The sequence below is a fragment of the Bos grunniens genome, chromosome 16 (assembly GCF_055505025.1).
Source record: "Bos grunniens cultivar Pamir isolate PY7600 chromosome 16, Bosgru_T2T1.0, whole genome shotgun sequence".
NCBI classification, from domain to species: domain Eukaryota; kingdom Metazoa; phylum Chordata; class Mammalia; order Artiodactyla; family Bovidae; genus Bos; species Bos grunniens.
The window spans coordinates 14,757,562-14,772,155 of NC_141180.1; the positions used below are offsets into that span (position 1 = coordinate 14,757,562).

General features: G+C 37.5%; 1 protein-coding gene across 39 annotated transcripts in view; it reads right to left on the bottom strand.

Annotated features, from left to right (window-relative positions):
• Nucleotides 1–4,440: 4,440 nt before the first annotated feature.
• SWT1 (SWT1 RNA endoribonuclease homolog) overlaps nucleotides 4,441–14,594 on the bottom strand; it is a 107,721-nt gene continuing 97,567 nt past the window's right edge. For 33 of the 39 annotated variants that reach the window (XR_015143135.1, XR_015143133.1, XR_015143132.1 and 30 more), the window contains 2 exons: nucleotides 11,150–11,214; nucleotides 4,441–5,429 (listed from right to left, as the gene is read on the bottom strand). Coding sequence is in view for 19 of the 39 variants with exons in the window: in XM_086343360.1 (XP_086199486.1) it covers nucleotides 5,300–5,429; nucleotides 11,150–11,214 (195 nt within the window). In the remaining 20 variants the exon portion in view is untranslated. The remainder of the gene's footprint in view (nucleotides 5,430–11,149; nucleotides 11,215–14,594) is intronic. The other 6 variants (XR_015143125.1, XR_015143130.1, XM_086343361.1 and 3 more) reach the window with 1 other exon arrangement.

A 14,594-nucleotide genomic window follows, 5' to 3' on the forward strand; every position in this document is an offset into this window, starting at 1 on the left:
TTGCCTGGTGGCTCTGTAGTTCCTGACTATCACTAGTTTCATTCCAGACTGAAACTAGGTTGGCAGATTTGAATCGGACTTTTTAATAAGGTTCTGTGTATGTTTTATTTATTTAGCACAAGGAAATAAAATTTTACTGGAGGGAGTCACTATGATATCCTTGAAATCACTTCTCAATTCCTAGGTAACATGCTTAATGCAAATAATATGTGGGAATATTTTGGTCAAAGTTTTATCATATTACCATTGATGCCACTGGTAGCTAAAATTATGTTCTTTAAGTATATTTTGAATATAAGAAGTTTCCATAAAGGGGAAAAAAAAGTGCTCATTGAACAGTTGTTCCTGTTTATCTGCACTTAAAAGGTTTTTTTTTGTTTTTTGTTTTTTTTTTAAGAGAAGGAGAAAATGGCATAGCTTAAGTATAAGTTAAAGAATTTGTTTTTGTTTTTTGCCAATGTGGGTTTCAGAGTAGTTTAAAAATATTGGTTAATAACCATTCTCAGTCGTAATAATGCATGAAACATACCCGATTCTTAAAACAGTAGCAAAAACTATAAAATACCTGTTTGAATTAACAAAACAATTGATTATACTCAAGTATGAATTTTCTTTTATTGTGATTTTCAAGGATAGGGCTTTGATATTTGGCCTCTAAGTATGGTCTTACATATTTTACCATTTTCAACATGTAGAATTCCTTACATAATCATATTTTAGGGAGGATAATTTGGAAATATGATTAGTACAAGAATCCTTGCTAGCGAGGGACAGGGAGGCCTGGCATGCTGCAGTCCATGGGGTCACAATCAGTCAGACACGACTTAGTGACTGAATGACAAGTATACCCTATAATCTGTAAAAACCCTGTAAAATTTTGAGAGAGTAGGCAAAGGAGACATATAGGACATTACTGCATCTCCACAGTTACAGTTAGAAGACTGTGAGTCACAGAAAAGAGTCTCCATAGTATTAGTATTTTTTGTATCTTGCTTTGTTTCAAAAAATTTGAAGAGTCTCTCACTGAGAAAACAAGGAAATACCAATATATGAATCTCATATACTTAGTAAGGCCAGGCCACAAATTTGGGCCTGTTAGCAGGAGACCCACTGAATAAATCATCTGAAGGTTAAATAACTGTGAAGTACCAGTTTGCTTCATAAAAGACCAGAAGTTTCTCAAGAGTCAAAGACTAACAACGATAAACTGAACAGTAAGTATAGTATATACAGAGAGGGACGTGCTCATGGCTTCTTTTACTAGCACAATAGCTAACAAAATAGGCTTCTGTTAGAAGCTCAGTACTCTATTGGGGGTTCAAATAAGGTTGAGAAGCAAAGTTCAGTTATTAAGCTGGGTATGTCTAGGGTTGATATCTTGTAGGAATACAAGAATCTAAAAAGGGCATATGTCTGAATAGATGGCAAAACATTTGCTCAGAGAGAATAATGGGACTAATATAATTTTAGCTTAGAAAAAGATGAACACAGAATACCAAATTTTAATGAGTCAGAAAAATTTAAGAGACAAACTGAAACATCCTGCAAAAGGTTTGGAAAAAGACACTGATAAATGGAATCTAATAATAACATGAAAATGTGCTTACTATCATTGATCATTAGGAAAATAAAAAGCAAAATGATACACTTTAGGAAGTTTGACAGTTTCTTAATAGTTAAATATTCTAAGACAGTAGCCCTATTCCTAAGTATTTATCCAAGTGAAATGAAAACATGTTCTTAGAGAAACCTGTGTATGAATATAATAGCTTTATTCATAATCACCAAAATCTGAAAACTCAAATATCCTTCCAGTTGAATGGATAGAAGGGTACATCCATACAATGAAATACTAAGGAATAAAAACAAGATAAAACACGAGTGGATCGTCAGAAGCCTCATGCTAAGTGAAAAGCCTCTATTTACAGAGCATTCTGGAAAAGAACTACATGGACAGGAGACATCAGTGGCTTCCTGAGGTGGGGATGGGAGTTGGCTACAAAAAGGCACCAGGGAATTTTAAGGAGCGATTGAAACTCATATGTGAGCTGCTGTGTGATGGTGTCTGACAGAACTAAAAATTGTACACTTGGAAAGGGTCTGTCTTTCTAGCTTAACCAAACCTTTAAAAGAAAAGGCTTTTTAAAAAAGGCTAGGACATGTTAGTATTATTTTACCTGACTAGAAATCACATCAGGGAACCATTCATTCTCTCTGGCCATGCAAGGGTTATGTCTCAAATTAATGTAGTTTTGCCTACAACCATTCATCTACCATCGAGTTGCACAGGCTAGGAGACTCAGTTTAGATCGCAGTTAGGAATACTGAGCCTTGGTGGTACCTGAGATCTGAATGTCTTACCACCTTCCTTTCTTGGTTCACAGCTATAGATTCTGCTCACGCTCATGCAGCTGCTTGTTTTCCCTGGAGTGGGTTTTTTTTTTTTTTTTTGGCCACATAGCCTAAGGATCCAGCAACTGGATGGAGAATGGGCTGTCAGTCCGATCCGATCCGATCTGAGTCAGAAAAGGAGTACGTGTGGCAGCATCCCTCGGTGGAAGATGCAGTTCATTAATAGTGAGATACATTCCCTCTTAGAAAAAAAGGTAAATTCATTCCAGCTCATGGGATGAGTCAGTAGGAGCTAAAAGGCTCCAAAAGGTAGGTGAACTTGAGGAGATGTCACATCAGGAATATGAACTGTAAGAAAGTGAAGTCACTCAGTTGTCTTCAATTCTTTGTGACTTCATGGACTGTAGCCTACCAGGCTCCTCCGTCCATGGGGTTTTCCAGGCAAGAGTACTGGAGTGGGGTGCCATTTCCTTCTCCAGAGGATCTTCCCAACCCAGGGATCGAACCTGGGTCTCCCGCACTGTAGGCAGATGCTTTACCATCTGAGCCACCAGGGAGGTCTAAGGGAGACCAAGACACTAAATAATCGTGGGTCAACCTTGGAAGGGTGAAAGGACTTCTATTTTCAAGATGATGGCCAAAAGATCAAGGAAATAAAGTTTCAGGTTGGTCTTGTGTCCCCTGTCTTTGATGACAGGCAAAGACAATGATAGGAAAGTGAAATGAACCCACCTGAGAGGTTCCACCAGTTCCAATTGCCCACTGTAGGTCCTAACAAGAAGACCCAGTAGGACACAAACGTTCTTGAGCCAACTTTTCTTTGGCTCAGAATGCTGGAAGAGCTATGGCAGCTGCAAACCAGAGGATTCAAACCAGGTCCTTCCTAGAAGGAAATAAGACGATCTTGTGGAAGTAAGCTAGGAAAGGCTGGTGTAAAATGGTTCCATGAACTCTATCCTTGGGTATTGCGTATCAGAAAGTTATCACAGCTCCTCACTAAGGCAAGGCATTATGCAAAGAGCTCTTCCCCTCATGGGATTTTCTTCATCAGTCCCCTCAAACACAATAGCTATCCATACTGAATGGAGATTTTAAAACCTGAAGTTCTAAAGATCTGATAATCTCCTATCAAAACAAATTTATGTTCTGTGCAAGGGAGTGCTTAAATGATCATTACGTCAACTAATTACTCCAATCCAGAGAGGAGACTAAGAAAAAAAAAAGAGTAGGGAACAGGAGGAAAGGAAGCCCTCAACTCCTGCAATGGACTAGTAGGGAAAAAAAGCAGAAAGTTTAAAATCAGGAAAAGGCAACAAAAAAGAAAGATCTGACATTTCAAAGAAACAAACACTAAAAATGTTTTAAAGAATGTAGCCAAAGAGAAAAAATAAGACTAGAAAGAAGAAAACACTTATACCTTATAATAAATATTTAAATAAAAAGGTTGAAAACTGACAATGCAGAAAGTGAAAGACACAAAGACTAGGATAAAATTAAAATCCACATGTATAGGGTGAAATAAGTCATGACCAGAGTGAAAAATTTCCTAAGAAGTATAACATATTAAAAAGATAAAAGGGAAAAAGGGAGGTAATGAAGCAGAGCAGGGAGTCCCACGGAGTCCACGGTTCGCTCTGGGTGCTTTCCCTGCCATGACCCTGGGTTTAATCCTGGTTGGGGAACTAAGATCCTGCAAACTGCGAGGCACCGCCAAAAAAAAAAGAAACAAAAAAAACAACAAACCCCAAACAGAGTAAAAACCAGTAATAACTAGAAGTAGTTGAGGAAGAAAAATCTGATGAAAGCTCTTTTGTTAAGGGAGGGGATGCTTTCTTGGCTCCTGAGGAAGGAAAAGGAAAAAGGCAGACAGCAGAGGTACTTTGGAAGCTTCTCCTTCTACAAGGGCTCATTTCCCTGAGGGCACTTTGAGCTCCTGGGAGGAGGTGTGGCTTTCTATGCAAACAAAGCTCATCAGATCCTTCTTCCTGGTAGTGAGCACTCCACCTAATTCTCTTCTATCAGAGGGTCACTTTTATAGTCATACCTGTACATAGTTCAGAAACAAAATTTGGAACATGAAAAGCAAAATCACTAAAAATAATTTATTGCTTTAAAAAATAAATTAACATTTATAATAGAATACTAAATCAGATTTTCTCAAATGTATTAACAACAGCATACTATACTTTGGTAAACAAGGATTTCCAACTTCCGGTATAACGAAATAAGTCAATTAAACACTTGGTTTAGCTAGGGGCAAACATCAGCCACTGCCACCTGATCCCATAAATCCACGCTGCTTCACATCTGAAAACTGAGTAGAGGGGTCTCCCTGTTCTTCCCGTTGGAAGCTTCCTGAAGAGCTTCTTCCCTGAAGCCCAGGGAAGAGAAGAGGCTACTGTAGCAAGGTGGAGCTGAAGTAAAAATTCTACTTCCCTTACCTTGGAGGAAGTTAAAGGGATGTGATTACTTCACCCGGTCTACATGGAAGACAGTCTGATCAGAAAACAGCCCAGGGTAAGATTTCTCTTGTGGAATATGATGAGCATGGTCATGTCCTAATTCTTTCTTGAGGTTTGAAAGTATCTGGTCACCGGCCCATATTTGGGGTTGAGGGAGATGCTAATGCTGTGTCCCTGGCCTTCCTCAGATGCCACAGTGGCTCTTGCCCTAAGATGTCCAAAAAGACGGCTCTCCTTTCATTAGTCACGTTGGCTCAGTATTAGGAGTAGAGGTAGGGAGGTAAGGTCAACTTCTGAAGAGTTGAGTCCACGATTTATTCCACAATGGATGCAACAGAAGCTCAATGAGATTGTCAGTATTAGGCAATCATCTTTTTATACCTATGAGATTTCTTGCAAGTTTCTCAGGTTTGGCACAAAAGGTTGAAAAGTACTCTGTTGTTCCTGAAGACAAATTCAGTTCCTTCTAAGTTACAAATCGGCACTTAGGTCCTATCGTCGAGCATGTCTTCACACCATCCCCTGTTTCTGGCCTCCATATAGACAGAGGCATTGCACTGCTGCATGGTATATTCCATCTCAGTCAGTTGGCGGCATCCAATGGTTAACTTTTCCCTAGAGGATAAAGAAAAGTTACGTGACTACAAGACAGTCAGCAAGATAAAAGAAAAAATCGCACTACAAAAGGAGAACACTGGGATTGGGAATATATTATTTGATATTTGAGAGTAAAAATGCCTAGAGAAATGGTTTCTTCAGTTCAGTCGCTCAGTTGTGTCCGACTCTTTGCAACCCCATGGACTGCAGCATGCCAGGCCTCCCTGTCCATCACCAACTCCTGGAGTTTACTCAAACTCATGTCCATTGAGTCAGTGATGCCATCCAGCCATCTCATCCTCTGTCATCCCCTTCTCCTCCCACCTTCAATCTTTCCCAGCATCAGGGTCTTTTCCAATGAGTCTGTTCTTCACATCAGGTGGCCAGCCAAAGTATTGGAGTTTCAGCTTCAGCATCAGTCCTTCCAATGAACCAAACAACGTGGCAGGATAAACAACTTAGTAATGCAATTGTTAGATAGTTATCATGGAGATGATCTCGGGGATATTACTGAAATCATGAATAATGGTTTCCAAGGAAGACCTGCTGCCAATAAGAACACTGTAGAGTAGATCACATATTTTTGTTTTATTTGGTTTGGGAGTTAAAGGACAGCAAGACTAGTGGGTTCTAAGAGGACAGGAACAGACACTGGACAGGAACAGGAAGTTGGCAGCTTCGACTCTTAAGGAGAATCGATCACCTAGCCATTAACAGATGAATACTAGTTAACTACTCTAAACCAGAAGTGAGAAAGGAGGTCGCAAATGCCTGATATTTGCCCCAACTACTCACAACTGTATCTAACATTAAGCTTAGCTGAATCTCAAAAGCTGACAGGACGCCTATTAACTGTGGGATCGCTGAGTCATCAGTTAGAGCACCAACCCATTACACATGGTGTCAAGAGTTCAAATCCCCTGAAAACCTATTTAAATCTACTGAGAGGTCATCTGCATAAGTTCACAAAGAATACCCAGTATCCAGTACTGCGTCAGAAAACAGCAGTTATTTTTATTATGAAAGTTACATGGTTATTGGGAAGCCCCCAGTGGCTCAGTGGGTAAACATTCTGCCTGAAGGCAGAAGACTCAGAAGATGCAGGTTCGATCCCTGGGTTGGGAAGATCCCCTGGAGGAGGAAATGGCAATCCACTCCAGTATTCTTGCCTGAAAAATCCCATGGACAGAGGAGTCTGTCCAAATGGCCACAAAGAGTCAGACACAACTGAGCAACTAAGCAGCATGCAGACTGCTGTTACGTCTTTGGTTTCTAAGATTGCTCTGAGCCACCTCCAGGGTATTGGGAAGGACTCCTAGCTACCTTTGCACACTACCCCTCCTCCCCCACGCCTGGATCCCCTGATGCAGGGCACAAAGGGAAAAGAAGTGAGTCAGAACTGAAGGGATAGGATGAGCTAACAGTGGCAGCAAAGTATACTAAATACACTATATTTTGGAGAGGCCTCACTTCCTGAAAACGTGCAGTGAGGCTGATTGAAACCTGACTTTTGACTCTGTTACTCTAGACCTATTTCCTACATTTAGAGTGCTTAAAATCAGTGTTATGTTCTTGCCAGTTCTTTACAACTACTCAGAAAATGATTTTAGGAAGACTCTAAGAGATCCAAAATAGAGAGATGTAAAATGTTTTCCTATAAACTTAAAAGTGAAATAAAAAGGGTAGGTCCCTATTCCTGTTCTTGATTACTTACTCTACATGTGGAAAAAAACTCTTTTAGTAACTAGACTTACCATCTATTTCGGCGTCTCTTCTTCTTTCTTCCTTCTCTTTTCCCCCCCTCTCCTAGTTAAGAGGTGAGCCCTATGCCCTCTTTCATCCTGGTGGCATGTAGTTTCTTTATTTGTGTGAGGCAGCATTCTGACGATGGATTATCACCTACAGATTTTGCTTCCTGCATCAAGTTGTCATTGATGCTGAGGAAAGTATCAAATGTTTTTCTAGTATCGACCAAACACAGCATCATGTGTGTTTGGCTAATACCAGACTATGATGATAGGACTTTTGAGTCCTTTCCTCAGTGGATTAGAAGCAGAACAGCAGAATATTAGACACTGCTTAACACCTTTGCCTACTGTTCTGTAGCATCTCCAATGACTTCTCTCACCTTAGCTTCCACCTCTCGCTGATGAGACATTTACAACTGAGAGAAAGCCTAATACCTATTCTGATATCTCTTAATTGCTAGAAAGTTCTTTCTTTACACTGGGCTTAAAAAAAAAAAAATCTATAAGCTGTTTGCCTAAATTAAAACAAAACAAGAAGTTGTTATCCCTGTTTCCTCCAAGAGTACAGATATTTTATGTCCCTTACAGGTGGTCCTATTTCTTTGCCAAACTAAACAATCCCAACTCCTAATCCTTTCTGGAACAAAGCTAAAGGCTGGAGATTGCTTCTAGTTCTGCAATTCTGTACTGTTCATGAAATTTCTACAGAACTGCCACTGATTTTCTAAATCATCCTATCATGAGTCTGAAATTAACTTTGACCAAATCTCAGATGGGTCAAAATAAGCAGAAATTTGATCAAATCAATAAACAATAACTGCAGCAGTTCTGATTCATTTCCATAGCTAATTTTGTCAAAGTGGCATGGCAGTAGTGAATTGAAGTGCCCTACCTCCAATACTTTTTCCAAAATCCTTTCTAGGTACAAGAAAAAGAGTACAATGGATATTGTTTTACAGCTCTCTTAATGTTTCTAAATACTTGCAATGTGCATCTCAAGTAAAGGGAAAATGGAATACAATGTAGTACATATAACTCAGAAAGTCTGGGCTAGAGTCTTAGAGTGCATTTCTTGCAAGTTCCCAGATGGTGCTAACACTCAGCTCCAGGAACCACACTTCAGAGAACCAGAGCTCTAATGTGATACTACCACAGAGCTGATCCCTGGCGTTCAGAAAGCAGTAATTCCGGAAAGCTCTTGCCATAAGGAAAACAAAGTTGTTCCTGATACTCATGCCTTAGGCAGCATATTATTTGGATATACCAGGTACTTGAAGGAGCTAATGTCACAAACCAATGTGCATTTCACACAGGAAAAATGACCTTAGGGACTTGTCTTGTAAACATGCCAGAACATTCTGTCAAGAATTTATAGGTCAAGCAAAGTGAATTAAACACTATTCCTAACTTATTTTTCATATATGTATCAATAGAGGATATCACACAAGATATTTATTTAGTAATTTATTTGATAATCTTATTAATTTACCATCCTGGATTTTCTGAGCAAACTCCTCATCTGTGCAGGGTAAGCAGTGCTCAGACCCCACTGGCAAGAGCGAAAGCTAGGACAAAGAATCTACAAACTACAGAAGAGAGAAAACACTAACTGATGTGTACACAGGAACACCAAGGCTCTGCTGTGTCATGGAATTCAAATTTTGGTCCAAGCCACTTTCAATGAGAAACCTTAATTACCTGCCTTATCAGAACCTATAAAATAGTTTTCTTCTTGAGCTACTGAATTTCTTCCCTATTGCAATAAATTTGATGTTGACACACCAACAGCCTCTTCCTTCACAACACGTCACAAATCAAAAACAAAGATTACCAAAGTCAGACATTCTAAGTAATTGTTTTTCTTAATATAGTGAAGTTAAATCATTCTTGCGTTTTCACTTCGGAGTCACAGGGAAGCTTTGCTACTATTGCATTTGGCTCTGCGTCTAGTATGAACTACTGAAACAAAAAGAACCTCTGTCTTCTGGCAACTTACTTGAAAACTGAGCTGTGGAGTATAGCAGAGGTTCATATGGGAGGTACCATTCACTGAAAATATAGCAAATAATTTTAAAAAACAACAGAGTAACAAATCTAAAAGCTATTAACTTTAAAAGCCCACTTGAACAGCAACTGCCATTTTCCAATGCATTCAAGACATTAGACATATTGGATTTCTCTTTAAAATCATCCTTTCAGGATATAAGAGGGAGCTTATTAATTAATATCATAGTTCAAATTCTTGGCATTGTAAGGGCAAAGAAAATAAAGAAAAATAGGTACTACTACTTTAACTTTGAACATTTAAGTTTGACACTTGCATCCTTTCCCTCTCCAACACAAACCAAAAAAACTTCCCAAATATTTAAACAGTAAGCTGAAGTCAAAATAATTTTAGACATTTGAATGGAACCATCCTGTAAGGGACTCTGCCCTCCAAGTTATATACGGAGCTTTATACACCTTCAAAAATATCACCAAGACTGGAAGACATTATATTTTTAATCCAAATCTCAAGTATACAAACCTTTAAACGTAGATTATCTGTAACAATCTATAAGTAAGAGTTGTTGATTGTTGTTTAGCTGCTGAGTCATGTCTGACTCTTTTGTGATCCCATGGACTTGTAGCCCACCAGGCTCCTCTGTCCATGGAATTCTCCAGGCAAGAATACTGGAGTAGTTTGCCATTTCCTTCTCCAGGGGATTTTCCCAACCCAGGGATTGAACCCATGTCTCCTACAACGGCTGATGGATTCTTTACCGCTGAGCCACCACGGAAGCCCATAAATAAGAACATAACTGATTAACTGGTAGTCTGAAGATCAGGGTAAAAAATCATTTTCATCCTCAGCTATAACAGATGATGCATGCCTAACTGACTTCAGATTTTCTTAGAAAACTTATTTTAATCAAGTGAATGAGTGAATTTTCAGTTATGCTGCCTGGTAACATTCGTGTATGAGTACCAGTTCTAGTGTCTTGATATCATCAAACATATTTATGAATCTAGAGTTTTACCAGTAGAACCACCTTGATAGTTAACTCTGTCATTGTGTCCACTCATACAATTCTGTAGCTACACAAATATATCTGCAAATTATAAATGGCAAATAAACTGGTGAAGTGATACACTGGCATATTACACAGTAATGAGAATACAGTCAGTTCTGCTAAAGTTCTTGTTTTGAACACAATTTATTGTAACAGCATTGATATATTAAAAAACAATTTGAGCACAACAAAAATTTCCTATTTTCTTATATATGATTTCATTAGTGGAAAATGCCAGATGAACAGAGAAAACTGTGCACAGCCTATTTAAATGAATAAATATTAGAAATTTCTCAATTCTAATTTCTATATAGATAGATAAAACCCACATAAGCAAAAGCTCTTAGGGGTGGGTCTTCAATATTTTTGAAAAATATAAAAGAGCCTTGACATCCCTAAACTTGAGAATTTACTTTAAAAATTAAACTTGCTATGTGCATACATATATACACACACAGTTTTTTTATATGACAGTTTTTTTATATGTATGAACTATTTCATATTTATAAAAGCTAAAAAAAAAACACAGTATAGTGAAGACATACAAACAATCCTTCACCACCACCAAGTTAGTGCTATACATGGCAAGAGCAGGTCACTCTGATATATCTACATACATATATATATGACTGCTGCTGCTGCTAAGTCACTTCAGTCGTGTCCGACTCTGTGTGACCCCATAGACAGCAGCCCACCAGGCTCCCCCATCCCTGGGACTCTCTAGGCAAGAATGCTGGAGTGGGTTGCCATTTCCTTCTCCAATGCATGAAAGTGAAAAGTCAAAGTGAAGTTGCTCAGTCGTGTCCAACCCTTAGCGACCCCATGGACTGCAGCCTACTAGGCTCCTCCGTCCATGGGATTTTCCAGGCAAGAGTACTGGAGTGGGGTGCGACTGCCTTCTCCAATATATATGACTATACATACATATATGACTTACCGATACTCAGCCTGTGAAACACAATCATAAAGTTCCTGGGCAGTAAATTTGACATTTTTATTTACCTGAAAAGAATCAAAATATAGCTATTAAAAATGCATATTAAGTCAAATGAAAGGTGAGAGCACAATTAGAATGGCTCATATTCTGAAGGAGGAGAATGTCAAGTTTTTGCTTTTGCATAAAAAAGGACTAAATAATAACAATTAGAAGTTCAGTGAACATAACACGTAACACTGAACTATGTGTAAAAATATTAGTCCTATTGTTACAACTTAATCTGTTAACAGAACCAGAAGAAGTGAGATGGTCCTGGGATTTGTGGGACTCCCAAGAAAGCAGATGATCACTTTAGAGATCAAATGGACAGAAAAAAAATGTGTATAATATATGCAACACTAAATTCTACTATTACTGGCTCTTATCAGCAGATTTCATGCATCAATTAGCCTAACCCTAATATACTTATTCAATATTTATTTTCTGGGAAAAGTATATAAATTGTTAACATTTAATACCTATACCTAAAGCTAAAGTAGATCTGGGTCATACAGGTAGGCTGTTGTAAGCAGAATCAGCCACATCTTGTTCATTTCATGAACATTAGAATTAATTCAAGCTGAAAGAAACAGTTAAGTAGTCAACTCTAACAACATTTGAATACTACGGGTGACCCTTCTGGAAGCTATTTCTGAATAACTTTAAACACTAAGGTAATAAACTGTGTGGAAAAATCTGTTTTGGGAAATGGATGATTTATAGACATTTTCTAAAGAAATATGTTTTTCCGACTATCAACGTCTACATATTTAAATGACTATGTTTCAGTTTATAAATATCTATTATTCATAATTTATAATACTGTAAAAATAAAAGTCCTTCATCATACAAAAACTTTTTGTGGCACATGTGGAGAACACAGTGAAGGAATCCTATATTTCTTGAGGCTTACCACTGATTTAGGCAATATTTTATTTATGTTGCAAGGAAGAATCTGGAAATTTGTAGAAGGAAATTCTTTTTAACAGATTACTCAAGGGGGCTTCCCAGATGGCACTAGTGATAAAGAACCCGTCTGCCAATGCAGGAGACACAAGAGACAGGTGTTCAATCCTTCGGTCAGGAAGACCCCCTGGAGAAGGAAATGGCTACCCACTCCAGTATTCTTGCCTGGAAAATCCCATGGACAGAGGCGCCTGAGGGGGGCTATAGTCCATAGGGTCGCAAAGAGTCAGACATGACTGAAGCGACTTAGCCCTTAGCCCCAGATTACTCAAGAAATAACATAGTGTCTAACTTTCTAGAAATTCTGAATTAGTGAAGGGAAACTAAATGAAACTATCTTCTATTCACTTTACTTTTAAAAATACTTACTTTATTATTAGCATATGCATTTTTGATGAGGAAAAATTTTTGTTCCTACATTGACTTAACACTACTTTAAAGATTTATATCATGAAAGTCTCCTGTAGAGTTTAGGGTATTGCTTATTTGCAAAAGTTCCATGAGCTTCTTTCAGTATTTTTATAACAAATTCAACATATCTGTATAGAAAATGTTCCATTCACTAAAAGTTAAAAACACATAGTTTTTAAATATAAATTTGAAATATATATAATCCTCAATTTTTGCTGAAAATGTTATTTAATTATGCATAATATTTACTATTATATTTAATGATTTAAGAAAGTGGTATATTATTTATCATGATTTTTAGGTACTTTATAATTTTTATTAAAATAATCTTCTAAAAATGTTTTAAGATATACATTTAGAGTTAACTTATCAACCAGTTCGATTCCTATTTTTCTACATGTTCTGCCCTGATGATCTCAAGGGTCTTTGATATTTTCACTATTGCCCCAACATGCTGGGACCTATAAATGTATCCAGACTTAGGCCAGCAAATGTCAACAGTCAACACTGCAGATCTTTGATCATAAGATAAAAAGAATAATCTATTCTCTACCAACTGTTGAGAAAAATCAGCTGAAGAACTGATTTTGAACTTGACATAATATAAATACAAACAAGTTCTTGAAGCCACTAGTAGATTTTTAGGGAAAAAAAAAAAACAAACTATCTGATTTATCTGTAGTTTTGAAAACAATCACCCATATCTATTTAGACCCTTATCCCAGAACATGGCTGGGATGATGTGACTCCGGGTTGTAGTAGATGACTTCTAAAGTAGGCAGTGAACCTACTACTAAAGGAAACCTAAAACACAGATTCATGACATACATCACAGTTCTAGCCTGAAATATATCATTTCACTACCTTCCTGAGTTTTGATACAAGATATTTTAAATTAGTCATATTTGGAAGTTTTAAATTACACTATTAAGTATCATTTCTGTGCTTAAGTGTATAATTTTAATTCCCAGAAAACAAATAACTAAAAGATACCCCTGTCAGTAAACATTAAGAGTTATGATTGTAAAATGGAATTGGTATCATTAACTCTTAGTTGTAGTGTTAACAGTGAGTGCCAAATATGAGAAATGGTCATATTATTCTTAATTCTTAAAAAAATCAAAGCAAAGGTTTAAGTATAGTAACAGTCAAACATCTTAAAAAATTTAGATTGTCCCTATCACTGTTTATGAGACAAATACATCCAATGTAATAATTGGTATTGGGGACGAAGTTCAGCTAATAGAAATAACTTTAAAAATCTGGGACTCAGATCCACATATTCTTATAAATAACAAATTGGGTATTTTCTCCCAATGCTCTCAGCAATAGAAAGTACTAAACCCCCAGAAGACCTATATATCAGATTTTTCCAGGATGTGATTTTAAAATTGTCCAATTGTTTCTCCAAATAAATTTTTATTGGACTGAAATTCAGAAAGCATGATGAAATAATTATTTCATCAAGTCATCTCAAAAGAGGAAATTATCTTAATAATCACATAAAGTGGTTATACAGCATTAAGAACTGTGGTGTTGGAGAAGACTCTTGAGAGTCCCTAGGACTGCAAGGAGATCCAACCAGTCAATCCTAAAGGAAATCAGTCCTGAATATTTATTCATTGGAAGGACTGATGCTGGAAACTGAAAGTCCAATACTTCGGCCACCTGACGTGAAGAACTGACTCCTTGGAAAAGACCCTGATACTGGAAAAGACTGAAGGCAGAAGGAGAAGGGGATGACAGAGGATGAGATGGTTGGATGGCATCACCGACTCAATGGTCATGAGTTTGAGTAAGCTCCGGGAGTTGATGGATAGCAAAGCCTAGCGTGCTGCAGTCCATGGGGCCACAGAGATGGACACAACTGAGCAACTGAACTGAACATATTAAGGGTAACTTTTAAAAGGTACATATAAACACCATTCGTTCCTTAAATAAGAGAAGTAACACTTACTGAACACTTACTTTGTGCCTGGTACTGTTTGGAGCACTTTATATATATTAAGTTATTTAGTCTTATTTAATG